The sequence below is a fragment of the Lipophrys pholis genome, assembly GCF_963383615.2.
Source record: "Lipophrys pholis genome assembly, chromosome: 4".
In the NCBI taxonomy this organism is placed as follows: Eukaryota; Metazoa; Chordata; class Actinopteri; order Blenniiformes; family Blenniidae; genus Lipophrys; species Lipophrys pholis.
This window is the reverse complement of record NC_137637.1, coordinates 15,388,943-15,416,520: the sequence shown is the minus strand read 5'-3', so window position 1 is coordinate 15,416,520 and position 27,578 is coordinate 15,388,943. Positions and strand designations below refer to the sequence as shown.

General features: G+C 44.7%; 2 protein-coding genes across 6 annotated transcripts; one reads left to right on the top strand and one right to left on the bottom strand.

Annotated features, from left to right (window-relative positions):
• Positions 1-1,273: 1,273 nt before the first annotated feature.
• myh7ba (myosin, heavy chain 7B, cardiac muscle, beta a) lies at positions 1,274-14,509 on the top strand. Its single transcript, XM_080462102.1, has 43 exons — positions 1,274-1,429; positions 1,883-1,986; positions 2,078-2,221; positions 2,309-2,465; positions 2,565-2,592; positions 2,845-2,941; positions 3,538-3,561; positions 3,655-3,747; positions 3,827-3,890; positions 3,981-4,079; positions 4,169-4,272; positions 4,380-4,518; positions 4,609-4,727; positions 5,057-5,206; positions 5,446-5,616; positions 5,691-5,870; positions 5,956-6,088; positions 6,182-6,258; positions 6,549-6,636; positions 6,719-6,836; positions 6,913-7,036; positions 7,537-7,673; positions 8,966-9,221; positions 9,301-9,543; positions 9,666-9,842; positions 9,948-10,093; positions 10,178-10,268; positions 10,344-10,733; positions 10,818-10,944; positions 11,036-11,154; positions 11,267-11,463; positions 11,556-11,739; positions 11,931-12,096; positions 12,200-12,324; positions 12,400-12,515; positions 12,597-12,789; positions 12,878-13,081; positions 13,169-13,294; positions 13,402-13,572; positions 13,656-13,760; positions 13,843-13,938; positions 14,028-14,162; positions 14,404-14,509. Exons 1-43 carry the CDS (start codon positions 1,333-1,335, stop codon positions 14,413-14,415), a joined length of 5,826 nt encoding a protein of 1,941 aa, XP_080318228.1. The 5' UTR covers positions 1,274-1,332; the 3' UTR covers positions 14,416-14,509.
• Positions 14,510-14,571: 62 nt separating this feature from the next.
• Positions 14,572-27,454, bottom strand: trpc4apa (transient receptor potential cation channel, subfamily C, member 4 associated protein a). Of its 5 annotated transcripts, XR_013935303.1 has the most exons (19): positions 27,177-27,452; positions 24,252-24,380; positions 24,050-24,166; positions 23,889-23,946; positions 23,745-23,800; positions 23,510-23,638; positions 22,766-22,967; positions 22,481-22,666; positions 22,255-22,397; positions 22,036-22,167; positions 21,895-21,953; positions 21,619-21,804; positions 19,744-19,834; positions 19,498-19,638; positions 19,300-19,411; positions 18,927-19,039; positions 18,572-18,778; positions 16,351-17,044; positions 14,572-15,273 (listed from the first exon to the last, which is right to left on the bottom strand). XR_013935303.1 is itself a non-coding variant. In XM_080462106.1 (18 exons), the coding sequence occupies exons 1-18, from the start codon at positions 27,300-27,302 to the stop codon at positions 16,907-16,909; spliced, it is 2,325 nt and encodes a 774-aa protein (XP_080318232.1). In that variant the 5' UTR covers positions 27,303-27,454; the 3' UTR covers positions 14,572-16,906. The 5 variants fall into 5 exon arrangements, 3 of the variants coding, with proteins under 3 accessions (XP_080318232.1, XP_080318233.1, XP_080318234.1); XM_080462106.1 differs by having other exon boundaries at positions 14,572-17,044; positions 27,177-27,454; XM_080462107.1 differs by having other exon boundaries at positions 14,572-17,044; positions 22,072-22,167; positions 27,177-27,428.
• Positions 27,455-27,578: the final 124 nt, after the last annotated feature.

The following is a 27,578-nucleotide window of genomic DNA, read 5'->3' as shown; positions in this document are numbered from 1 at the left end:
ATTATGGATATTCAAATTTACAGCACCTACGTGTAGTAACAAAGCATACTTTGATATCGATGAGACTCTAATGAAGTACCATCCCATGTCTCTCTGAGGCCCCCGGAGCTAAAGTCAAAGCTGTGTGACTTTGGCTTTTTAGAAACAACCTAAAAAAGAAAATACAAGGATGAAATGTTGGCTCTTTCAACACGTCTTTTGTGCATGCTGCCACGTGTTTATGGGTTTGAAATTCATAGGAGGTACACTTTATTGTGTGGTGTGAGCCATGCGCCATGTTTTTCTCTATTAATATATTGCTGTGTATTTATAGTAGCCTGTTTAATGCCACACAGCTCCTGAAATAATCTCCTCTAAGGTTGCATCCTCTGTGGCCACACACAATAGCAAACATCCCTGGAAGCACTTAACAACACAGCGACCGTGGGGGTCTCGCTGAGAGGCCACAGCATCAAACTCACCCAAAGTTAGTTTGTCCAGAGGTCAAAGCCCAGTCAAAATGAAACATCTCTATATTATGAATTCATAGAGGTCTACCACTGATAATCAGATATTTTTCAGATATTTTGCAGGTTTAATCCAACGATTTCACATGAAAATTTTGCTTTTAGGTGTTTTCTTTCAACTTGTCAGTGGCAGTGATGTGCTGCCCTTCAAAACCTACTGAGAGAATAAAATTCCACCCAACTGGGATGCGACTCTCTCTCCCACTCCCTCGCAGTGTGTACAGTGCATAAAATAACTGGGATACAAAAATAGCCGCCTGGAGTTTAGCGCAATGACAAAAACGTAGCTTTCCTTTTGTGTCAATTGAGACAGGAGCGCCGCACCAATAGGCGTGGGAGGAGGTGACATATGCTAATGAGGGACAAATGCCCACTGACCGTGACCTTGAGGAACACAGTATAAAAGACGGCACATCTCAGTCGGCTGTCATTTCGTTGTGGTCGTCCTGAGGTCAGTGGAAGGCTTTTTGTTTCTCCTGCTTTAGATTGATTCGTCGATCATCGCGCGTTTAGTACACGGGCTGGCAGCCAGTTAAAGACTCCCACAAGTGTGAATTTCTCTCTGAGCAGTAAAGTAATACTGTTTATTTAAGCTGGCACGTGCCGGGTATCGAGATACACATTTCTGTACTTTTCTTCTAGTTTGGTTGAACTGGATGCGCACTTTACGCACGAGCTTTTCCACTGCTTCAAATACTGGAAAACAGCTTGAGTGTTTTACAAACTAGAGCCTAACGCAAAGATTTGCTTTCTTACCAAAGGAATTCCTCAAGTCGTCTGTGTCTCTGGTGCCTCCACTTTCCGGAGCCAGCGAGGAGTTTCCACCATGTCGCGCTACGACATGAAGGACTTTGGGGAGGCTGCTAAGTTTTTACGCAAATCTGAGCTGGAGCTGCTGACGGCGCACAACATTCCATTTGACGGTAGGCCTGGGACGGAGACTTCAAATAAACTCCATTAAGTTGATTAAAAAAAAAAAGCAAAAAAAAGCGATATATTCTCATTATAAATGAATTAAGTTTTTAAATAGTTTAATTATTCACGTTATTGACACAGTTTTCGAACTTGGAACAATTGTTAAATGAAGTAGAATCCATCAGGTTGAGTGACATTAGTAATAGTCTATCATTTGTTGAAATGAAAATAAAAAAAGTATTTTGAAATAAGGGAAAAGATACTTGAATATACAATTGTATTTTAAAAGCAAATACTAAGGTATGTAACGGATGGATTTAGTTCACTGAATGTCTTCATTGATAATTTGTGTGAAACATTACTTCTATATAATTTATAATTTTATAATCTTATTGTTATTAATTTTTCCTATCCTTTAAAAAGAAAATTTGCACTATTTTAAAATTCTTTGGGACTGCTAGGTAAAAAGCGAGCTTGGATCCCTGATGAGAAAGAAGCTTACATAGAGATCGAGATCAAGGAGCTCAGCGGTGATAAAGTCGTCGTTGAGACCAAAGATGGGAAGGTAAGTCTCCATCTCACCTCCGATCCTGTTGCTACATCTTCCTAACACTTCAGCTGTACCACTATGACCCCCCATGTGTGCGATTCCTCAGACAGTAACGGTGAAGGACAGTGACATTCAGCAGATGAACCCTCCCAAGTTTGACATGATCGAAGACATGGCCATGCTGACACACCTCAACGAGGCCTCTGTGCTCTACAATCTGCGCAGACGCTACTCGGCCTGGATGATCTATGTGAGTGCTTCCTGTCCTGCTCCGTGATACCTTATCATCCAACAGGACGGCGTAGGTGAGGTGTGATCCTCTGTCCTCTGTCCTCAGACCTACTCTGGGCTCTTCTGCGTGACGGTGAATCCATACAAATGGCTGCCGGTCTACGCGCCCCCTGTGGTCGCTGGCTACAAAGGCAAACGTCGCTCCGAGGCACCGCCGCACATCTACTCCATCGCAGACAACGCCTACAATGACATGCTGCGCAGTAAGTGTATACACACACACGTTTGATTTCATTGTAGCACACAGCTTCACATCGACACGGTTGTCATAAATAAACACCTTCTCATTTTTCTCCCTCCAGACCGGGAGAACCAGTCCATGCTCATCACGTAAGTTTCCACATATTAACGTACGTCTTTTTGGTAAATCACCAAAAATAAAAGAAAGAAACACACATTTTGTATTTGTACGAGCTGTAGTCACTCCACACACAGACACCTTTATGATCTGTCCTTTTTTGTATTTTTTATTCAACCTTTTTCTCTTTTTTTTTCCTTTTGTGATCTGTACCATACTTTTTGTGAGCAGTTTCTCCTTGTGCCTGTTGTATATCCACTTTGTTATTTTTTACACTCCTATAGCGGAGAATCCGGTGCTGGCAAAACTGTCAACACGAAACGTGTCATTCAGTATTTTGCCATTGTGGCAGCTCTCGGGGACACAACTGCCAAAAAAGGAGTAAGGCTGATGTGGCTACCCGTATTTTTGTTTCCCACCTCCTTCCTTTTCAAGCTTTTTTTTTTTTTTTTTTTTTTGCTATATATATTTTTTGTCTCCCTCATTTTTTTTGATCCCAGGAATCATTTTGTGTATTCCCCTTTAAATCATGTCCATACATTTTCCTCACTGTCCAAATGGTGAATGTGAGAACTGATTACATCCATGTCTTTACCTTCATGTGTTGTGCAGCCATGTCCAGCCACTCCACTGCTTTTGGTTTTTAATCGTTTTTTTCCTCTTCCCCTTCCTTTGTCCTTTTTATGGCTCAAAATGTTCATTTCCCAACTCTTTTTTTCTCCCCTTGCTTTGAGTTGACATTTTTTGACTTTTCTATGTTGTTTGATGCTCATTTTTCCTCCCCCCTTTTCCTCCCTCAAGTTCACCACACTTCATCATATAAAACACAATTTTTTGTTTCTTTTTTTTCACCACAGCTTTAACAACCAGTTTCTAATTTTCCAGTTGGTTATGGTCTTCCCCTTTGATTGTGAAAACATCATTCATACATGTTGCATTTACTGAGACACTCACTTGCGTTTCACCTACTTTTGCAGCAAGATCCTCTCACAAAAACAGGGGTGAGTTTAATCAGCATCTTTTTGAAATTCACAAAAAGGTGTTTGATTTAAAAGTGATTGACTTTTCTTTCATTTTACTCATTTGTCTTTCAGGGGACTTTGGAGGATCAGATCATTGAGGCGAACCCTGCCATGGAGGCGTTTGGTAACGCCAAAACGCTGAGGAATGACAACTCATCCCGATTTGTGAGCACAAAGATGATTTATTAATCCACTGCTTCCATCAGGTTTCATACCGGGACTCATTCTGAGCCTTCGTTTGCAGGGCAAGTTCATCCGGATCCATTTTGGACCAACTGGCAAACTGGCCTCATCTGATATTGATATATGTGAGTAGACGGTTGCACGGGGAATTTTAAAGGCATACGTTCCTCACTTTGTTTCATCTCTAAGCTGCTGCTCCTCCCTCTGTCCCTCAGATCTTCTGGAAAAATCCAGAGTGATATTTCAGCAGCCTGGTGAACGAAGCTACCACATCTACTACCAGATCATGTCTCAGAAGAAACCAGAGCTGTTAGGTTGGTTCTTTTTGCTGACTCGGATTTTTCTGTAGAGACTGCAAGCTTCTGAAAAACTGCAGCATGAACTTGTGAAAACTCTGTTTCAGACATGCTTCTGGTGTCCTCCAACCCGTACGACTACCACTTCTGCTCTCAGGGCGTAACCACAGTGGAGAGCCTGGATGACGCACAGGAGCTGATGGCCACTGACGTGAGCGCTTTATCTTTTTTGCATCATGACCATGAAGATGCAGAGGATACTGAGAGCTGAGCACATCTGCAATAGGGTGAATCTGTTTGTCACGGTGCTTTCCACAGCATGCCATGGACATTCTGGGCTTCCTCTCTGATGAGAAGTATGGCTGCTACAAAATAGTCGGGGCGATCATGCACTTTGGCAACATGAAATTCAAGCTGAAGCAGCGAGAGGAGCAGGCGGAGGCTGACGGCACTGAAAGTAAGAGCAAGTAGAAGGCCGAAACTAAATGTTGATAAGTCAGCGTTGAAATCGGGTTTGAGCTTCTCTCATTCTGTATTTGTTCCACAGGCGCAGACAAGGCCTCTTACCTGATGGGCGTCAGTTCAGCTGATCTCATCAAGGGTCTCCTCCACCCGAGGGTGAAGGTGGGCAACGAGTATGTGGTGAAGGGCCAGAATGTCGAGCAGGTGAGGAGGTGCAGGGTTGTCCTTGTTTATGTGACATTATATCTCCCAACCTCAAAACCATCACATATCTATCTATACATCCAACTCACATGAACAAATCTGAAGCGTGGAGACATTTTAGTGTAGTGACGGAATCAGCAAGTTTGGTTGTGCCTCGTTCTGAGGGACGACCGGTAGGCTGATGAGGAAAAGCTACTTAATCCTCAGTCAATCAATATACTCGATTCTCCAAACACACTAGGATCTGGTTTCCAAACAACCGAGGCAGTCTATGTGAATGACAGCTGTATCGTGTGTGTGTGTGTCTGTGTGTGTGTTGGCTGTCCAAGGTTAACTATGCTGTAGGCGCTCTGGCCAAAGCCACATATGACCGCATGTTCAAATGGCTCGTGGGACGCATCAATCGGACCCTGTACACCTCCCTCGCTCGCCAGTACTTCATAGGAGTCCTGGACATCGCCGGGTTTGAGATCTTTGAAGTAAGTTGTTCCACATAAAATTGCATATTTTAAGCAGTAATCAATTCAGACACAAGTTGTCTTCTTTGACAGTGAAAATCAAGCTTTTCTTCCTGTTGTACAGTTTATAATCTGCTGGTGTTTCATTTTTATTCTTCACTGAGACGACTTAGCAGCACTTCAGGATGAGTCCCCAGCTCATTATTTTCTTATTTTTCATACTGCCCGCTCTCTGAACACCTGTTTCTCTTTCATTGCAGCTCAACAGCTTCGAGCAGCTGTGCATCAACTTCACCAATGAAAAGCTGCAACAGTTCTTCAACCACCACATGTTCATCCTGGAGCAGGAGGAGTACAAGAGGGAGGGCATTGAATGGACCTTCATTGACTTCGGCCTGGACCTTCAGGCTTGTATTGATCTCATTGAGAAGGTGAACACAGTGCCGTACTCCTAATAGCCTCGTAATGAATCGTCAGTGTTTCTAAATTGAAGGTGTTCCAACAGCCGCTGGGCATCATGTCCATCCTTGAAGAGGAGTGCATGTTCCCCAAGGCCACAGATAGCAGCTTCAAAGCCAAGCTGTACGATAATCACATTGGCAAATCACCTAACTTCCAAAAGCCACGGCCGGACAAGAAGCGGAAGTACGAGGCTCACTTCGAGCTGGTGCACTACGCCGGTGTGGTGAGCACCTCTCAGTAAATGATCATCTTCACAGGAACTCCGACCCGAATTCACTGCACATCTCATCGTTCTGATTCTCCGGCAGGTACCGTACAATATTTTTGGCTGGTTGGACAAAAACAAAGACCCACTGAATGAGACGGTGGTGACCTGTTTCCAAAAGTCCTCCAACAAGCTGCTGGCCTCATTGTACGAGAATTACATTGGCTCGGACTCAGGTAACGGCACGCAGGATTCAGACAGGGGACCACAAAATAAATAACTTCAGATTTAAAGTGGTCACGTCAACGTCTCCTTCCATTCCCTCACAGTGTCCGAAGCCAAACCTGGAACTAAGGAGAAGAGGAAGAAGGCCGCCTCTTTTCAGACGGTGTCACAGCTTCACAAGGTGAGAGGACGAGTTCGAAAATGTCCTCTGCTGTTACAAGTGAATACATGTTCCTGTGAGTATTTTGGATGATGCGTGGCGTCACTGCACAGCTGGGACGGAGGCAGTTAAGACTTGCAGTGATGTTTAGGGCAATGATCACATGAACATCACTTTAAGTCTGTGCTGGCTCCGCTCTCCTTCACGGCCGAAGATTCTTCGTGTGACACGAGACCCTGCTGAATGAACCGTGGATTGTGTGCCATAGCACGTGTTTTGATAGTATTTACAACTTTCTGTTGTTCTTCCAGGAAAATCTGAACAAGCTGATGACCAACCTGCGCTGCACGCAGCCACACTTTGTCCGCTGCATCATCCCTAATGAGACCAAGACTCCAGGTAATACACGGCAAAAGCCTTACAAATCACCAGAGGATCAACAGTGGGAACACAGCTCATGTTCGAAATCCACTCTGTGCAGGGATCATGGACCCATTCCTCGTGCTGCACCAGCTGCGCTGCAACGGTGTGCTGGAAGGCATCAGGATCTGCAGGAAGGGCTTTCCCAACCGCCTCGTCTACGCCGACTTCAAACAGCGGTAAGACGGACGCACAGATCATTCGATTCTCAGCAGAAATACACGACACTGATCCTCACCATCTCGACTCACGCAGCTACCGCATCCTGAACCCACATGCCATCCCCGATGATAAGTTTGTGGACAGCAGGAAAGCGACAGAGAAGTTATTGTCTTCACTGGATATCGACCACAATCAGTACAGATTCGGACACACAAAGGTGAGACGCTTTGAGCAAGCTGGCAGTTACACAACTTGTGTGTGGCACTTACTATCAATTAAATAACTTTAAATTCTATAACATTTTATACAATACACAGAATTTAATAATATACATAGAATTGAATAATAATCACAAACATGGTGAAATGCACTTCAGTGTTATGAAATATTTACATGATAAAAAAAGTGTATTGAACTAATTAAATACATGTATTTAAATGTTGGTATTTGTTATTTTACTTGTACTTTTGCTTTAGTGAACACGACGTCTCCCAAAATAAAAATCATTCTCCAAATGAAAGTGCTTTTTTTTATTATTATATGAGGAAATTGAAGGTCCTTATTTGAAATGTGCTACACTCAAAAGAAAAATTATTTAGAAGCTGCTTCCATCCACTTCTTTTCCTCCTTCTGACAGTATCTGTAATTTAATTTGTGTTGGATGATATTTTTTTTTATCAGCTAAATTGACCGTTTGCTCACTTTCGGCTCTTGCAGGTGTTTTTTAAAGCCGGCCTGCTGGGGCAGCTGGAGGAGCTCAGAGACGAGCGTTTGGCCAAACTGCTGACGCTGATGCAAGCGGTGGCTCGTGGTAAACTCATGAGGATGGAGCTGTACCGCATGACGAGGAGCACGTAAGAAAAAGACAAAAAAAAAGTCACAGTGAATGGGGAGAGAAATGTATAATGGAACACAGGGAGCTTCTGAGGCAATGACTTTGAACAACAAGAATTTGACTTTAGCTTTAATTCGAGATTAACAGTTGCCACTCCGAGCAGGTTCACCATCGCGGTCGGACACGAGTCGGTCAGCCTGTGATACACTACACCTTACCACTCACTCCCTCACTTAAATATGTGGGGCATGCAAGGGCAGTGTGCTTGACGTGTGCTTGCCCTTGTATGGTTGCCATGCATGTGTGTGGCCCTGGTCATAAGGGCCCCTGCCCCCTCTCTCTCACACACACACACACACACACACACACACTACACTTGCAGGTCTCTAGTCATTTTCCTCCTTCACTCCCAGTCTAAATGAAACAATGCGGACGGTGTCCTTCGAGCCAGGTGGCGACATGTGTCAAGTGGCAGCTGCTCGGGCCCTCCCTAAAAATAAAAATACAACCCCCGGCCCCCTCCCTGGATGCCCGATGGCCCCTGGCCCCTTTTGTCCACGGCGCCTGTACTTCTGAGTGCCTGGATGGGATATGTAGCGGGTGACAGGATTATAGGCAGCCCGTCGGACAGAGGGCTTTAGTTCCTAAATAAACACAAACGCTCACCTTTGAGAGGCGCCGAGTGTGGAGCCATGCGAAAAATGCAATCAACTCCTTCCCCACCCTCATTTGGTCGCCTCCCACCCCAGCATTTGCAGCTCGTTCTAACCCCTCTGAACACTGACGGGAAGTCCTTGACCAATCTGCTCCGGGTCCATATTTAGGGCTGTGAGACGGCATCATACGGAGACTAAATCAATCTGATAACCCTGTTTGGCCACAGTGGTGAAACATCAAAAGCAGCATTAGGTGTATGATTTCAAGTGGCATCCCAATGAGCATGATTACATATGAGGGAGTGGGTAGCACCGGGATCAGTGCCAAACATCGGGCACCAGGGAGAAAATAAATGAAATAAATAAACGGGAAAGCCCGTGATAAATCTTTCTGACATGCATGCTGTGAACTTCATTCCTCTAAATGTGGGCTCATTGCTACTTGACCATTACTACTGGATATTTATAATATCAATGCTGCATATCTGATGGCTGAAACTATTGATTACCACTTATTATTAGCCATTTATTCCAACAGTCTGTTTCATCAGTTCCAAACAGGCTACTTCTTTAATCAACTATATGAACAACTAATGCATGATTAAACTTACATAAGAATATACAACTCCTTCAATGCTTGTCACTTGTTTTGCAGGGAGGCTCTCGAGATCATCCAGTGGAACATCCGGGCCTTCAACGCTGTCAAACACTGGCCCTGGATGAAGCTCTTCTTCAAAATCAAGCCTCTGCTGAAGAGTGCTGCCACCGAGAAGGAGCTGGCAGCTCTCAAGGAGGAGATGACCAAGTTCAAGGAGGCGCTAGAGAAATCCGACGTCAAGCGGAAAGAGCTGGAGGAGAGGCAGGTCAGCCTGACCCAGGAGAAGAATGACCTCTCGCTACATCTGCAGGCAGTAAGTCGTACGCCTGTGCTCAACTCGGCACTGTAGATGTGCTGGAACGTACCAAACACAAACCCTGTGTCTCCTGCAGGAGCAGGACAATCTTGCCGACGCTGAGGAGCGCTGTGACCTGCTCATTAAAACTAAGATCCAGCTGGAGGCTAAAGCCAAGGAGTTGGTGGAGCGGCTGGAGGACGAGGAGGAGATGAACGCTAATGTGTTAGCTAAGAAGCGCAAACTGGAGGACGAATGTGCCGAACTGAAGAAAGACATTGACGACCTGGAGATCACACTGGCGAAAGTGGAAAAAGAGAAACATGCCACAGAGAACAAGGTGAGTTCATCAGAAGATAGGAGATAAGAGCTTCCTCCACAGCATAATCACAGGACATGGTCAAGGAAACCAGACGGAATCAGATTTGTTTGCTAAAGCTATTTTCCCCTTCTTGCTTGCAGGTGAAAAATCTGATTGAGGAGATGGCAGTCCTGGATGAAACCATTCTGAAGCTGACCAAAGAGAAAAAGGCTCTTCAGGAGGCTCATCAACAGACTCTGGATGACCTACAGGCAGAGGAAGACAAAGTCAATACTCTGACCAAGGCGAAGGCCAAGCTGGAGCAACAAGTAGATGATGTGAGTATCAGAACAAACTAATGAAATTATACACTTTGACACGGTAAAGTGTACAAAGGGATACATACCTGGCCATATCATCCATCCCCCCTCTGATGAATTTAGCTGGAGGGGTCTTTAGAGCAAGAGAAGAAGTTGCGTATGGACCTTGAACGTATCCGACGTAAACTGGAGGGAGACCTGAAGCTCTCCCTGGAGTCTGTTATGGATCTGGAAAATGACAAGCAGCAACTTGAAGAGAAGCTGAAAAAGTGAGAGTTGTTCCACATTCACACTTCTCATTTGTTTTTTGTGAAACAAATCATAAAGGATGATTCCAAAATGTTTTCCGGCAGGAAAGACTTTGACATAAATGGTATGAGCTCAAGGATTGAAGATGAGCAAGCCCTGGTCAATCAACTTCAGAAGAAAATCAAGGAGCTGCAGGTGAGGGTTTGACCAGCGTCTTGTAGTTGACACCTCTAACCCATCACGAATGATCTGAATATTTCTTTTCTTCAGGCTCGCACAGAGGAGCTGGAGGAGGAGCTGGAATCTGACAGAGCCTGCAGGGCCAAAGTGGAGAAGCAGAGAAGTGATGTGGCTCGTGAGCTGGAGGACCTGAGCGAGCGCCTGGAGGAGGCTGGTGGAGCAACCTCAACCCAGATTGAAATCAACAAGAAGAGAGAGACGGACTTTCTGAAGCTGCGCAGAGACCTGGAGGAGGCCATGCTGCACCACGAGGCCACAACAGTGGCTCTGCGGAAGAAGCACGCCGACACTATGGCGGAGCTGAGCGAGCAGATCGACAGCCTGCAGCGAGTCAAGCAGAAGCTGGAGAAGGAGAGGAGCGAGGCAAAGATGGAGGCCGATGACCTTGCCTCCACTGTGGAGCAGCTCTCTAAATCCAAGGTGGGGAGGGAGAATTACACACACACACATACACACGGTGTAAATCGGAGCTTTAAAAGACTATAAGTCCAATTTTGTCTGCAGACCTCTTCAGAGAAGATGTGTCGTCACTATGAAGATCAAATGAACGAAGCCAAAGCCAAAGTGGAGGAGCTTCAGAGGCAGCTCAATGACGCCAGCACTCAAAGGGCCCGAGCTCAGGCTGAAAGCGGTGAGGGACTTTGACTTTTAACTTTCACAAAGACACTTTCAGTGAATTGCTGGTGTGGATGTGCTCACTTTGGCCCCTTGTTTTCATGTAGGTGAGCTGGGCAGGAAGCTGGAGGAGCGGGAAGCCATGGTCTCGCAGCTGCAGCGTGCCAAAAACTCCTTCAGCCAGAACGTGGAGGAGCTCAAGAAGCAGCTAGAGGAGGAGAACAAGGTCACTTAACTATTATCAGCATTGTCATGTACAGTCCCTGTGTCGGACCAGCCTCAGCAGACGCTCATAATTAAACTGGCTGCTCTCTTAACATTGTGACTGATCTCTCCAGTCCAAGAACGCCCTGGCCCACTCACTGCAGTCATCTCGACATGACTGCGACCTGCTGAGGGAGCAGTACGAAGAAGAGCTGGAGACCAAGGCTGAGCTGCAAAGAGCTCTGTCCAAGGCCAACGTGGAGGTGGCTCAGTGGAGGACTAAGTATGAAACTGATGCCATCCAGAGGACTGAAGAATTAGAGGAAGCCAAGTGAGTGAGCTGTGGCTTTAAATCACAGAATGAGATGAAGTGGGATGATGACTTGAGGGTGAGAGCTTCAAACCTGCTTTGCCTCTCATCAGGAAGAAGCTGGTTACTCGACTGCAGGAGGCTGAAGAGTCTGTTGAGGCCTCCAACGCCAAGTGTTCCTCTCTGGAGAAGACTAAACACCGGCTCCAGACAGAGATCGAGGACCTGGTCATTGATCTGGAGCGCTCCAACGCTGCAGCTGCCGCTCTGGACAAAAAGCAACGCAACTTTGACAAGGTACAGGCAAAAGGAGAAGTGCAATGATCCTCAGTTGACCTTTCACCAGTAACTAAAGTTTGGACACAACCTGATACTTGCATGTTTTGAAATAATTGGTAACTGGTGCAATTTATTCTGGTCTTTGTTTCTATATTCAGATTAAGAAAGAAGAATCTGTAATCTCAGAATAATCGTATTTTTCGCTCCAGGTGCTGGCTGAGTGGAAGCAAAAGTATGAAGAGTGTCAGTCGGAGCTGGAAGCCTCTCAAAAGGAGTCCCGCGGGTTGAGCACGGAGCTCTTCAAACTGAAGAACTCCTATGAAGAGAGCCTAGACCATCTGGAGACCATCAAGAGGGAGAATAAGAACCTCCAAGGTAAAGCTGAACACACTGAAGTCCAGTCTGGGGGTTTATTTTGAAGGCTTCACTGGTTTTTCCACTTTGAATTATAAAACGACCTTCCCGGTTTCTCTTCCAGAGGAAATTGCTGACCTTTCAGATCAGATCAGTCAGGGTTCAAAGACCATCCACGAGCTGGAGAAGATGAAAAAAGGTCTGGAGATTGAGAAAAGTGAGATTCAAGCTGCCCTGGAGGAAGCTGAAGTAAGCAGTTTGTAGAGAACTATCACGTCTGCCTGTCTGAGGGTAATCTTTAAGTGTAGTATTTTGTTGTTTTAGGGCACTCTGGAGCACGAAGAGAGCAAAACTCTCAGAATCCAGTTGGAGCTGAATCAGATCAAGGCCGACGTCGATAGAAAACTGGCTGAGAAGGATGAGGAAATTGACAACCTTCGGTGAGCTTTCTCAGTAATCAATCTACGAAGCACATCATACACATGATTATTGTTTTATTAATGTTTTCATGACTTTTGTAGGCGAAACCACCAGAGAACACTGGACTCCATGCAGGCCACCTTAGATGCAGAGTCCAAATCTCGCAGCGAGGCAGTGCGCCTGCGGAAGAAAATGGAGGGCGATCTGAATGAGATGGAGGTGCAGCTTAACCATGCCAACAGGCAGGCAGCCGAGTCACAGAAACTCCTGAGGAACCTTCAGGTCCAGATCAAGGTGAGGCCACGCCTCAGTGAGTGAGCTCACCTGGTTTTCATCTGGTAAATAAAAAAAAACACTCAAATTTGTGGATTTGTGACTCCAGGACATTCAGATGGAGCTGGATGACACAATTCACCGTAACGAGGAGCTGAAGGAGCAGATGGCGGTGACAGAGCGCAGGAATAACCTGCTGGCGGCGGAGGTGGAGGAGCTCAGGGCTCTGCTGGAGCAGAACGACCGCTCACGCAAGCTGGCCGAGCATGAGCTGCTGGAGGCCACGGAAAGAGTCAACCTGCTGCACTCTCAGGTAGAGAGATGAAACCAAGACAGTATTTTATTCTTTAAATGAGCTAGTTTAACCGCTGTATTGAAAGACGTTTTCATTGTTTTACAGAACACTGGGTTGATCAACCAAAAGAAGAAACTTGAGAATGATCTGTCGACACTGTCCAATGAGGTGGACGATGCCGTGCAGGAGTGCCGCAATGCAGAGGAGAAGGCCAAAAAGGCCATCACTGATGTAAGACCCTCCGCCAACAGCTTTACACCAGTCCGACTTAAGATGGCTCATATCTAGAGGGGGCTTTGAAGACCACAGGTGTTTGAGTGTACTTGATGTATTTGCAGGCAGCCATGATGGCAGAGGAGCTGAAGAAGGAACAAGACACAAGTGCCCATCTAGAGAGGATGAAGAAGAACATGGAGCAAACCATAAAGGACCTCCAGATGCGTTTGGACGAGGCTGAGCAGATCGCCCTCAAGGGTGGCAAAAAGCAAGTCCAGAAGCTGGAGGCCAGAGTAAGACCCCATTTAAACAAAGGTTTACGGTCAACATTCAAGCTGTCGTGATAAGTTTAAGGGACACTTGTGTTTCTCGTTAGGTCAAAGAACTGGAAAATGAACTGGAATCTGAGCAGAGGAAGAGCCAAGAGTACCAGAAGGGAGTCCGCAAGTATGAGAGGAGAATCAAAGAGCTCTCCTACCAGGTGACCCGCTGTTTTGTTAGCACATAAGATTGAGATCGCAGCTTGAAAGTGGGAAGATGAACTCACCTTGTTCTCTGTGCAGGCCGAGGAGGACAAGAAGAACCTGGCTCGCCTGCAAGACCTCATTGATAAGCTGCAGGCCAAAGTGAAGAGCTACAAGAGGCAGGCTGATGAAGCGGTGAGGCTGTAGTAATGAGGATTTATTGGGGGGAAAACTGAAAAGGCTCGTCTGGAAAAAACTGTCTTAACTTTCCACTCCATCCACAGGAGGGGCAAGCCAACACCAACTTGTCCAAGTACAGGAAGCTCCAGCACGAGCTCGACGACGCCGAAGAGCGAGCCGACATGGCGGAGACGCAGGTCAACAAGCTCCGCGTCCGCACGCGCGATCAAGGCGGCAAGGTCGGTAGCCAGGCCGCCGAGCGGTTTTGAACTAAACCGGGTGACCTTTGGAAGAATTTCTTAAAATTAGCCGGCAGGCTTCATCGCATGGCCTAAATTTAGCAGAGACTGGGTGTAATCCTCTGTTAAAGATGGACTGGCATAGCCCCCACATGTGATCTGTAGTGTGGTCGGGAGGAACTCCCCGCCGCACTGTGTGTGTTGTTGCTAATAAACATCCCTCCTGTCTTGTGCATTTCAGCTCGCTGAGTGATGTGGCGAGGAAGAAAGGCATCACCGTCCACCAGCTGCAACAGCTGTGCATGACTGTGACCACACACCTAAATAAAGACTCGTTGACCTCTAAACATGTCCACTCTTTCTTCTCCCCCGCTCCATGTCACCAAGGTTAGGAAGATATACTCAAGGACAGTCTAAACAAGAATTTATTATAGCATTATTTTTGACAAACAGCTGTTAAATAAGGAAAACAAGATTCAATATCAGCGTTGAGGGTAAAAAAACAACAACAAAGAAAACGGGCTGTTTCTTCGAATAACTTTGAGAATTTACACCATTTCATCCACCGTTATTAAGTCCCAGTGAGGTGAGATACAATCGCATCTGATCAAACAAAAAAGAAAAAAAAGGGACAAGCTTAAAAATGTGTCTAATAATGTCACCATGCTAAACATTGCAAAAAAATAAAAATAAAATCTAAAGTCAAAAGAACGGATCCAAAATAAAATCCAATAGTGTGTGATATTATGCAGCATGTTCTTGGCCAAGAGGATAACATTTCACAAATTTTCTATACAAACTAATGAATGAAATCTAAGGCCTACTAGGAGCATCACACCACGTAACCGTCGAGAACCTGTTCTCTTGTGCATCTCAAGGAGGGATTACTCTCTCAGAAACTCAGATCACAAAGCTACAGAAGTCAGGGTTCAGTGATTGTTTGTACTTTGAGGAGCTCACAACATTCATGCTTTTTCATACCGGCAGCCTCGCCGACCTCCGCCACGGACGAATCGAGTGGCAACGTGCAATCGGTACGAGCAGAGACAACTTGTGTCCCGTGTCGGATCACGTGGAGACAAATCGTCGCAGAGCATTTCCGTCGGGGAAGCTGAGAAGTCATAAGAGAAGCACTTGTTAAGTGTACTTGCGTTAACGTTCACAGCGAAGCACAGGAGATGAGTTCAAAGTATGTTCACACGCGTCAAGCGTTAAGACATGCTGAATGAAAGCTAGAAAACAGAGTTAATCAGCTTTAAAGCAAACAAAAGGCTTTGAAAGTGTCCCCCCCCCCCAAAAAAAAGAAAAGAAGAAGCTGAGTTTGTTTGCATCCCAAGGCGGCTTCGCACGAGTAGCTCATGTGAGAAGTTTTCCCCGATACATTCACATGATGGGTGCGATGAGGAGTGGCGACGTGCTGGGACCAAATCTGAACACTCGTCATTCGCAGTGGTTTGATCTACTCGATGTCGGGACAAAGTATGAGGTAGCTGAATCTATTGTACTTCTCCAACTGTTCAACATAAGACACCAAATCGTCCGTTCAGCTCTCCCACTTCCTGCCCCCCCGTTTCTCCTCAACCCAAACCACCTGTGCCATGCGAGAGGAGGGATTGTCGTTCTCAGCTTGTACTTGAAGATGTTTGAGAAAATGCTAAAGAAGGTAGCAGATATTTGGCTGAAGGCTGATTCACATGAAACTAATTCTGTGTGGGATGAAACATAAGTCTTATCCTGACACTGAAACCTGCATAGTTTAATCTCTTCCCAAAGCGTCGCTCACAACACGGGTACAGAATGAAGAGGTTTGTGATGAACAAATGTGAAGCAACATAATGAACAATAAAAACAAACGTGTGCAAGGTTTCGTTCTACAGTTTGTCCAGAGCTAAAAGCCTTTCACCCCCTCAACCAAACCAAATCAAGATACCATTTACGAGAACAAAAGACGAGTCCCTGGGTGAAGCTTCAGAAGCCACAACAGAACCTTTTTTTTTTTTCCCAGGTGAGAGTAACTCTGATATGTGAACATGTCAGCCAGCCCTCAAGCTACTTAAAATGTGCCAAGTAGAGCCAGAAAGCACCAATCAACGATAGCCACCTATTAAAATGACAGAGCCACAGACAGTTTAAAGGCTCCTTAGGGAAGACGCCAGTGAAAGCTCCAACGTCAGCAGTTTGTCCCCACCGGAGGTCAGCCGGCGGAGTCGGACAGCGTGAAGGTAGTGCGAGAGAGAGGCTGGTGACTCCTGGCAGCCCTGTGACACACCATGCGTCTGTGGTCATCTCCAAACCGAGTCCACGGGAAAAGAATCCTTTTTTTCCTTCCAACATATCATTTGTTGAATCATACATATTTTTCATAGAATCTTGTATAGGTTATATAAAAGGCTCTATTTGAATTTCATCTAAAGCAAACAACCAATGCAGGTGCCATTTTAAAAGGTCCTTTAATTGTCTGTAATTCCGGGTGGCCAATCTGAGGTGGGCGTACGAGTTCTCCTCCTCTCAAGAGGAGGTCGATAACTGCGAGAGGACGACGGCCTGGTCTGCTCGCCCTGGTGGTGACAAACTCCATGCGAAGTCCAGAAGGCAGACAGGCGAGTCTTTGCATCCGTGACGGCGTCACAAAGCGCCAGGATGGCTCAGCTCACTGGAGTAGTCACCAGCTTTAGGTGTCCGTGCTCCCTGCTGCCGTCTGCCCCGACCCACCCACGGTGCATCCAATGCACGCTCGCTGGGGGTCAATCTTCCAGCAGGTCTTTGTCTAGGTCCATGAAGGGCTCATCGATGTAGCTCGCTATGGCACACAGAGAAGTCCTGTCTGAGCCCAGCAGCACCGACACCGTCTCCTTCCAGTAGCTGAACGGGATGCAGGAGCTCTGCGAGGAGGATGACACAGCGTTTAGAGCGGGGAGGCCCAAATCTGGTCACATTGAGGGACCAATGAATTACAGCTTGAGCTTGTAAAGAGCTAATACAGTCAATTAGTTTTCCAATATTTACAGGATAATTACAATCAATCTTGGGTTCAAATGTGGTTATTGGAGCTTTTTCTGAGCATCAATATCATGTAAATCATCTGGTGGGCCACAAAGAATGGAGATGGGTCGTATATGTCCCCCTCAGGTTTACAGCAAAAACAAACCCTGTTCATTTAGCCTTCTCTTATAAGTCCAGATAAATGAGCCAAGCTGAGCGATGATCCCGAATGAGTCGTTTCATGTGGCAATCAGATCCAAACTATTATTGTCTACTCAGCAGCCTCTTTATCAGGTACACTTGTATCATATAATGTGAACCAGTATCAGAGCACAGCCTTTTTTCTGCCTTCACAAAACATTCTCATGTTCAGTTTGTGCTGGAGGTTGTCAGGGAGACATTCAGTTGAGTCCATGTACATTTCTGAGGTTGTAGTTTGCACCGATGTTAAGCAGAACAGAATATCATTGGAAGAGTTTCTTTTAATTGACTTATTGCATGTACTTTAATGGGGTGGCAGAAATGTGAGCAACACAATAAATGCACTTACATCGCAGCAATCCACCTTGTGTGAATAATAATAATAGAGTGGTTATGATTGCAAAAAGCTTCTAAAGTTAGCAGCTGTGACTGGTATTTTCTGCCACTTGGGGGCAGTAAAACAAGTCGAAACACAAGCGGTGGCGCCTCCTGGAGGACATTTAGCTGAAGAAAGAGCCGATTGTTTCTACACCCTACAGAGAGACGGAACATTAATACTCATGTGTCCGTGGTCACTTCTTAAATGTGGGTCATCATTCTCACTAATTTTAGCTTAACTTCAACTCGCTGAGTCCCTGAGGGAGAAATCAGGCTTTTCAGCTATTACATGTGTTCACATGCCGAGAATCAACAATGTCTGCATACTCTCGGTTGCAGAGTGTGTGTTGTACACAGGATCTAATAGAAGAAAAATCATTCTGTTCAGAGTGAGAAGAAGAAAACTGATAAATAAAACAATGTAGTCTGCATAACGAAGGAGAAATGCAGTCAGTAATATCTGTATGTGTGTGTGCGTGTCTCTTCACAATGCAGGGGTTTGTTATGTCTTTTTCCGGCCACACTTGCTAATGACCTCGGACTGAATTCAGTAACTGCTGTATCCATCTGTGGGAAAGTTTTCCACATTCAAAATTATTAAAGACTGATTCTCCCTGTTTGAAAGTGGAGAACTTTAAGAACACAACTCAAAAGCGCCTAGAATAGAAAATCATCTGTTTCATCAGTTCCTCTATTATTTAATGCACTGCTGTCCTCACGCATTTACACTGCGTTATGCTCTTGACATTTTAATAGCATGTGATTTCCCTTTCTCACTTCCTGACGTTTCAAATCAGCACATTTGATGATGCTCCGACTGTGAGAACAAAACAGTGGTGGACACTCACATTCTCCAGGCAGGTGCTGTCTTTGTCCTTGTTGAGGTAGTGGCGCTGCCAGAAGCGCAGAAGGTTGTGGAAATTGTTGAGCAGGCAGCCCGGGTACTTCTCGGCGTACTCCTTCTCCCGCAGGGCGTTCAGGTAGAAGGGCAGTTTAGCCTTTCTTCTGGCCAGCATCAGGATCACCAGGCTGGTGTTTAAACAGCTCACGTTCTCCTGTGGGGAAATTAAGTTACGGCATGATTTCAATATGGTCGGAAGTTTCACCAGGATTGACTCAAAATGAGATTTGATTTTGCAAACTGAATAGAAAAGAGAAAACAAGCTCTCTTCAGAAAACGTGAAAGTGAAAATGAAGTGAGACCTGCGTGAGCGTCTGCACGTTAATGATGTTGATCAGGCGGAAGAGGAACGACAGCCTGTTTTCAACTCGGGCCATGTAGGACAGCAAACAGCACTCGGAGAGCACCTCCACAACTGAGGGGATCAAACAGACAGACTTAGAAGAGAAGGTGATCCCAAGCAGTACTCATTTCACATATGAACACAATCGATGTAGTTTATCCACATAGGAATGGGACAAAATGGAGAAAAAAACAACAACAACCATAAAGCACGTTTTAAGCAGATTTAACTACATGGTTTTTTAAAAGAAGAAAAACTAAAAAATTTATTCTTACTATCAGAAAAACAACTAAGACAAGAAAAAGATTTTAATGTCTCCATCAAGTGTTCACCTTTCACGTCTTCAGTCTGGCTTTCAAAGCGGTCCAACGACAGCACAATGCAGCGAACCAGCATGTTGGAGTCCACCAGAGAGCTGTTGATCTGCGTCAGGAAGGTCTGAAACTGGAAAAACACAAACAACATTAACCACACATTGAAAACAATGACAAAGATCAGACCACACAACACACAAGGGTCTCAAAGTTTACCTTTTCAGGAGTGTTGACGTATTTGTTGAATCTTTTGAAGGCATCAATGTTGAATTTCATGAGCTCCCCGAGCAGATCGAAGTAGCTCTGAAGGACGTCTCGAGACGTGCAACCACTGTCAATGATGCAGAACAAGATGTGCTGTGGACGGAAGAAAACAGGAAAATCATTCAGGTGTCAGCCATGGGGCAGAAACTATAATAAATAAGTGATCAAAAATATATTCATCTGTGGTTGAAGTTTTACCTCAAGTAATCCTCTCTTCAGGAGGAACATTTGGTCTGCATAGGACGTAGCTCCTCGTAGAAAACTCTCCACCGCCCGTGCCTGCCAGAATCTATCAAACATAAAACAGAGAGGGACAGTAAAACCTGAAATAGGTTTGAAAAGTCAGGTTGTCTCATATTTGGGATCAAACAAACAAGATATCCGTTCTTTGTCTCGTCATTTAGATGTCAATAAACATATTCTGATGGTGTGTAATTCACAAAGATGTTAAGGTGTTCCTAACATTCAGATAACGGTAACCTATGAATTAAAAGAATAAAGCAATACAGTGATCCCCTGGAGGCCAAACTAACCAGCCAGACAGGACAAGTTATGACAATAATTTAAGTGTGATTGTGTGTCAATTCAGCAGAGACTTAAAAAAAACTGTCAACATGCTGTTTTGCAGGTTAACCGACGAGTACAGAACAAAAAATAAATAAAGCACTTTGAAGTGAGTGGATGTGGAGACATTGTTTTTAATCACCGGTTGATTCCAAGTCTAATGTTTTAAAGTGTAGGTAGATGTAGATTTCACATACGGGTTACTGCAAGTAAGGGGTGGGATTTTACATTGAGGTTTAGGGGCGCAGGTGGGTACGGCTTTGTACAGCCGGACCCACTGAAGACGGAATGATTACTGATTGAGAACAGTAAAGATAGAATGAACATAACCAGAACGGTTGTTCAGCTGAAGGAACAGAAAGTGTCCAAAGAGCTCAAGATCCCCGTTACAGAGTTTGACGCTGGTCTGGACTGGTGGACATGATTCATGCTGCTTTTATGGAGAGGAACAACTGACAAGCCTGAATGACTATACTGAGAACATCATGTTTAAGTTTCACTTAAAGTGTTTATTCCCCCAAAAACAATTGTTCCAAATATGAGCCTTATAAAAGGGGAGTCGTCGATATGTAATACGTTATCATGACACTCCAGTACAAGGTGGTTTGAAGCTATCTGACAGTTTGGCTGACTGAGCTATTTATTTCATTTCATTTAGTTATTGCTTCCCACAATTTCCCACATTATACCAGGAAAAAAATGGACACCCAAACAAGCTTAGAGCTGATCTTGCTGGGGTCCAACACACCACCCAACACCCAGTGCATCTTGTTCCGTACACTTTAACCAAGGATGGCTCAACCACAACTAGGTCCCACTGACATCAATAGTGAGGAGAGTGATCTGTGCAAATGTACAGTGTATGCATCTACAACAACAAAAAATATACATGTATAAAAATCAATAAACATTTTCCACCAAGTGTGGTCCTAAACACAGAACAAAACAATAACTGACTAAATTTACTTATCGTATAGTATTAATATCTTCTACCTTGAATATTGATCAATGTACAGAGAGAAAGCAGTTCAACCCTGGGAGTACAAAGCCGCATGTAAACCACGTGCGTAATTCTCCAGTCGTTGATTATTTAGTTTTCTTTTAAATATGGATAATGTGGCAGATTTTTTTTTAAGTTGCTTTCCTGCTCATTCCATAAGTTTGGACCTCTATGGCATATACTTAAACTAGTACATTTCAGTTTCCTATATTTTTCTTTTAGAAGGGATAAAGATTCACTTCAGGAAGCTTTAGGAGACCAAACTTATGGACGAGAGCATTTGTTGGAGAGTTTGGCATAGACCATGAAATGACAGAAGTTTTGCAATGTGAGTATGTATTATTCCAGATAAAGTTACAATAATTCAAGTGAGACTCAATCAGAGATCTGTACAATGATAAAAGAGCAGCCTACAATTTTAGACAGTTTTTTTTTTAACTAGCTCTTTAATATGTATGAATTCATCTATATAAAAACTTTTATGGAATCAACATTGCCATGATGCTCACCTGAAAGACGAGTCTGGAGGCTCCCTCTTCATGACAGTGAGGAGGCGGGTGAGGAGGCCCTTCTTCCCATCACACACTAAGCTTCTGTCTGTATTGACAAGTGCTTCTACCTCAGGGATGTTTGCCTTCATGGATATGGCACTGAGCTCATTGAGCTCCTGGCTATTGAGGAGGAGATACTTGTTCCTGAAAGACAGAAAACACATTTGAAAACATACAGTACAAATATAAATGATGACACCAAATTGAAAGTAACTGGACTAAAAGGTTACTCACTCGTGGTGATCACTGAAACTCTGAAGTAGTCGCAGAAACTGGATTTTGAAGGATATTTCCTGCAGGAAGAGAATAACTTTAAAAAGGTTTGTTTATGACGAGCCAGTTGTTACAGAAATTGGTGGGTGACGAGATTCATACTGGACTGCAGTCACAATTCTCATTCTGGCCATGCACCACATGATTTGAAGCGGTGTATTTCCTCCAAATCAGCTTGTCAAACAGGTTGTTGAGTCCTGGGATGAGACGGAACTCAGCCAACATCTTGTGAACCTGAAGGGATGGAGCAAAATGTCAATAAAGGGGGAAACAAATCCACATAAACCCCAAACATCTGGTTTGCTTGATGGAGGAAAGTACCTGATTCCTCTGTCGTCCCATGAGAAGGACACAGAGCACATACAGCACTTCTACTTTATACATGATCTCATGGACAATCTTCATGGACTGAGGCAGTCGATGCCTCAGAGGGCTGGTGGACAGAGAGCTTTCATCAGATGACTCTATAAGAAGAAAGAAAAATACAAACGTCTCAACCAAAGCTCCCAGGACTGAAAAGACACCCTGCAGGTAAGGCCTGCCAGACCTGTACTGCTTTGCTCCGTCTCCTCAGTAGCCATCTGCATGAGGGCGTCCAGCACCAGAGCGTTGTCCAGCCACGTGTACCAGTCCTCCAGCTCCTGCAGGAAGTTAGCCCCGGTGGCTTCGGACACCTTCCTGGTGGCCAGCTTGCACAGCCGCTCGATGAAGCCGGGGATGTTCAGCAGAGTCACTGTGAGTAAAGAGCGTGACAGGCCATGTGAATACCGATCACTTTGCTTCCACACATTCATTTTGATGCCTATCAGACTCCTCAACTCTGATGACATACCCTGGTTGACCTCTGCCCGCGAGGGGCTCGCGTTGCGTTTCTGCTGGGCGTTTTTAGCCAGCAGTGTGTGCTTGTCGTCATTTCCCACATCCGGTTCCGAGATGGTGACAGACAGGATCCGACAGAAGTTGGCCAGCTGTTGCTGGTCGAAGCTTTGAACCAGGCCCGACAGGTTGGGGATACCTTCTAACTGGATCATTTCCTGAAGAATTCAAACAGATGCACAGTTCTCACATGAAACAATTGCACAGACAACCACTGAAAATTCAGACATCGACTGTATTTGATTGAACAAGTTTTCTGGGGCAAATTTATAAATTTACATGTAATTTTTCGTAGATAAACTATGAGGAGCATAAGTAGAACAACAAAGAAGCCTTACCATTTCTAGAACACACTTATATTTACAACATGCAGTTAGATTTTCTGTTTACTTTGTGTTTTTGCACCATACACCAAAAAAATGTGCTCATCCAGTACAATTTTCTTTTTTGATGGTACCTGACAATAAAGTGTTTCTGATTCTATTGCATCCAGAAAATTAAGAACCCTGTAGCATCAGATATTTCAGTTTCAAATTTCGTTTTTTTTTTTTTTTTTAGGTACATGTACATTTATCTGCACAATAATAAAAGCATATCTCATAAAAACAAAATATAATTTGGACCTTTTCTTAGGCTAGCATTTTAAACGTTATTTTTCATCGTTTACATGATGAGGAATTCAGCCAAATTCAACTCTGACCTTTTTGACTCCCAGAATATCTTCGATGAGGGTAGCGGTCTGTAAGAAGGTCTTTTTGTTCGTCATTAGAGTGAAGAGAAACAGAACAAAGTCATCCCTTGCTGCCAGGCTCTTTGTGACCCCCTCCGTCTATGAAGGGAAAAAAATAAGAAATGATGGATGTTTGCTTAATAAGAGCGACTCTAATCTTAAGCAACAAACTGAAACAACAACATAGCTTGTTGTGGATACTTACACATATACAGCAGTTGTAAAGAACACTAAGGCAGTCTTTGACCAGGTCATCATTCACTGTTGCAACAGAAACAAAGAAGTTAAGTCGACCCGTCTCATTTTGACAGAATTCAAATTAAAGATCATGTTAAAGGGGGATTCTTACTTTTGGGTTTTTTCTTCTGCATAGTTAGCGTGGGTCTCATCAGGACCTCCACTAGCAGCTGCAATGAAACAGAACAAGTATAACGTGAGCCATGACTCCCACAAAGGTTACACGCCTCCACCATGTCTCTGAGCATCAAGCAGAAGGAATGTCAGACTTACATCGACTCCACCAAAGAGGTCAAAGGTGTATGTGTTGGGGAAGGTGGATTCCTGAGCGGTCTTCCTGTCCTCCGTGACAAACGACATGGCCTCCATGGACAGCTGGGATGACAATACCTGACAAAGGCCAGTGTTGACATGTAATCAGCATCAGCAGCTCCACAGCCTCCCTGTGCTGGGTGGGCTGGTGACGAGTGGTTACCTTGAGAAAGCTATGTGCTTGGGAGAGGTCACTGTTTGGATGGCTGCTCTCGTAGAGCTTCTGCAGCAGAGTGGGGATGCCATGCCACTTGGCACGTTTATCTCTCTCCTGGAGCAGGCCTCCGGGGAGCTACAACACAGTAACGAAGGCAACTTTAAATAGTGCAAAACACAAGAGTGAAATACAAAAGCATGACTATCGATTTCAGAGCTTCAAAAATGTGGGCGTCTCTAAAGTTTTGAAACTTAATTTTCACATATTTCATACAAAGAAACAAAAATGATGATCTTTATAGGAATGTATAAATATTACATGAAGTCTGAAAAGCGTTCCTCTCCATGTATCAGGTGTATAAACCATAACCAGAAATGACAAGTCAAAGAGAGGGCTTCCTTAAATGGGGGACTAATGACACAAAGACAAACTGAAAGCAAACTTGAAAAAAATGTTTTCTTCTTCTTTTAAATCCCTGCAGTAAAAGTCTGCCTTGCACATAGTTGATGATTAGAAATGTATTGTTAAGGCTTCAGGTCGTAAATCTCACCCTGCTTCCATTTAAAATTCACACTCAAGGCATGTAGCTGTAATTCTGCAACAATGTAAAAGACGATGTTCTCTCACAAGTATCCATCTGGTTTGGGAACAAACAGTGCACTGTTAAACTGTAGAATGCATACAAACAGTGTGACTTTAGACACAACGCAAGTCAATCATCCTGCTTCCATCACTTCTCCAGAATATATAGGAATTACGAGTGCAACTGTACAGGCAGCTCACGGTTCGGTCAGAAGCATGGTTTTTGGGCCACAGTTTCAGTTTGGTATGTTTATTTGTGTGAAAAGTGAACATGTTTTTTGAAGCGGCATTATAGATCTGTTGAAAAGCTTTCCTGATAAGACAGTTTGGGTTGTTTTTTTTTGCTGGCTTTACCGTCTCGACTGTCAGAAAGTGTTACATCAGGGTGCTTATGCTGGAGGTGTACGCTCGTATTGAATGTGTTTCCTTTCACGTAAGGGACATGTTTCAAGCAACATATGATGACACTGAAATGTCTGTTGATTGTTTTCAACCCTTGTCACTGCATTCAACAGCGAAAATAAAATGATCCCACACCGGAGATTTGTATGAAGCCGGCGCGGGGAGTGGAGAGGGAACGGAGGTCTGACATGTCGTGAAACTTTTGTAAAACGTCTAAACTTGGCAGTAGAGGAACAAAAACAAGGACAGATTCAGCAACTGCACTGTTTAGCTGCCATGTTGGTCCTGTTTGGACTCCAGAGGCAGACCGCCACCAAGTTTGTAGACACCGCCTCGTGGCCCTCAAGCAACATACCCACCAAGCATGTGATTTTCATATGCGGTGCATTTCTATGTGAGAAAAAACACCACTGTGGACGTGCCAGGCCAGCTTCACTTTCCCCGGCTCCAGTTGTGGGAAAAGTCACAACAGTGATTGGACCGACGCACACACACAGGCCGGTAGAGCATCAATACAAAATGAATTGCAAAACCAAAAACACGGCGTCCATAAGGGCGTATTGACTCATGCAGGGCAGACCGAATGGTTCAATATTTTACGGAGAACCCAACGGGAATGGTCCACACTCAGCGGAAGTGTATTTCATCTTAGTTTTGCATGTTAAATATGCACTGTATATTTACACTTGGCAGTGGGTAGCGCTGTCGTCTCACAGCAAGAAGGTCCAGGTTCAAAGTACTAACCGAGCTTTTCTGTGTGGAGTTTGCAAATTCTCCCCATGTGCGTGGGTTTACTCTGGGTACTCCGACTTCGTCCAACATGCACGTAAAGGTAGTTAGTGGCCCTAAATTGCACCTAGACATGAACGTAAGCTTGTTGTTTTCATGCGTTTGTCCTGTGAAGGACCATCAACCTGTCCAATGTGCACTCTGCCCTCGCCTCCTTGGATGGATTTTTTATGGTTGCAAATGCTTTTTTTTTTTTTAAAGTTGTGTAGATGCATTTCTTTTGGGTGGCACCACCTCCACAGTGAAGTCAGAGACACACTGTGGTTTAACTGGTTGAATTACAGCTGAAAATAAACAAAATAAGTTACCAGGGCACATGCAGATCTATCACCCAATGTAAATAGAGATTGTTTTCTTGGATTAAAGTAAAGAGAGATGTGGATTGAAATCAGACAGTGTCAAAGTATGAGGACGTCCAGGAGGACTGCAGACATAACAACACAGGACGTAAACTATCCAAACCAACCTCAACCGAAGTGCTATTCAAAAGTTACAAATATCATGTAAAACAATCGCCTTGTTGTATTCAGTAATAGTCCTGTTACTGTTAAGTTGCTCAGGCAGCTGTTGTGTGGGCTCCATTTATGGGAACGATAGTTATTGTGGCTCCTGCGAGGTTACGTAATCACCTGAGCCGTTCAGCTGGCTTAGCTAAGGTAGCTAACGCTAGCAGGCGATTCTGCTCTTAATGCACCGACTGGGAATTTTTAACCACTTCAAAATGTTAAATCACTCAAGCAAGACTCCCGCGTTACAAGCACGAACAAATACAGTAGGACTGCTTGCGGTCTGAGGCGTTTATTTTAAATCGCATGTAAACTTGGCCTTTAATGCTAAGCTAACGCGGAGCTAACAACAAAAGAGCCAGTAAGAAGCGGAGCTCCCCTCTCAACACTTTCCGATATACGGCAACGTTATTCTGCATGTCAGTCAACGAACGTCCTCCCGGGCAAAACGCCTATATTCAACTGTAATATCCGCGCTTGTGATATTTCAGCGAGTCGTGAGGACCGAGCTGAGAGGAGCGACTCCACCTCCAGCTGAGTCTCCGGGACAGCGTCCTCGTTCTCGGGCTCGCCTCCGAGCGCGAGTCCCCGGCCTCGTCGGTCAAACTTTAACGATCCACTAACCTCCAAAACCAAGAGTCACTTCTCTCACCTGTGTGCCTCGACTGAAGCCCTTGCCAGTAATTTTACTGGCGGTGAATTTGGTGACGATATTGCCGGCGCAAAGTGTCCGTTTTGCTCCAGTAGATGGGGAGTCGGACCCCAGAAGCGTCGCCATTATTTCTCCTTCCTGGACTGAGCCGCTCGGCAGGAAGTGAAAGGCTTTGATGAATTATTGGACGTAATTAAGCGGCATCTGCTGGCATAGCTGCAAACATCCACACACCTCTGTGCTTACACCCCTGGGTTAACCTCAACTGTCGTCTCTGTCAAGTACAGGAAACGCTCCTGTGTTTTTCAACATTTGGTACACGACAACCGTCATCTTTTGTTCCACTGCAGTCACATGTACACTGAAATACATGCTCACTCGAGGCTATGAATTAATTGAAAG

What these genes read in the sequence shown, in the direction of transcription:
- myh7ba (XM_080462102.1), top strand. Translation starts at nt 1,333, where the DNA reads ATGTCGCGCTACGACATGAAGGACTTTGGGGAGGCTGCTAAGTTTTTA. An exon ending in CTCATCTGATATTGATATAT is followed by an intron (nt 3,891 to 3,980) that starts GTGAGTAGACGG and finishes TCTGTCCCTCAG; the next exon opens with ATCTTCTGGAAAAATCCAGA. An exon ending in TCCAGAAGCTGGAGGCCAGA is followed by an intron (nt 13,573 to 13,655) that starts GTAAGACCCCAT and finishes GTTTCTCGTTAG; the next exon opens with GTCAAAGAACTGGAAAATGA.
- trpc4apa (XM_080462106.1), bottom strand. Translation starts at nt 27,302, where the DNA reads ATGGCGACGCTTCTGGGGTCCGACTCCCCATCTACTGGAGCAAAACGG. An exon ending in AGTTTCAGTGATCACCACGA is followed by an intron (nt 21,805 to 21,894) that starts GTGAGTAACCTT and finishes TCTGTCTTTCAG; the next exon opens with GAACAAGTATCTCCTCCTCA. An exon ending in ACGTGCAGACGCTCACGCAG is followed by an intron (nt 18,779 to 18,926) that starts GTCTCACTTCAT and finishes ATTTCCCCACAG; the next exon opens with GAGAACGTGAGCTGTTTAAA.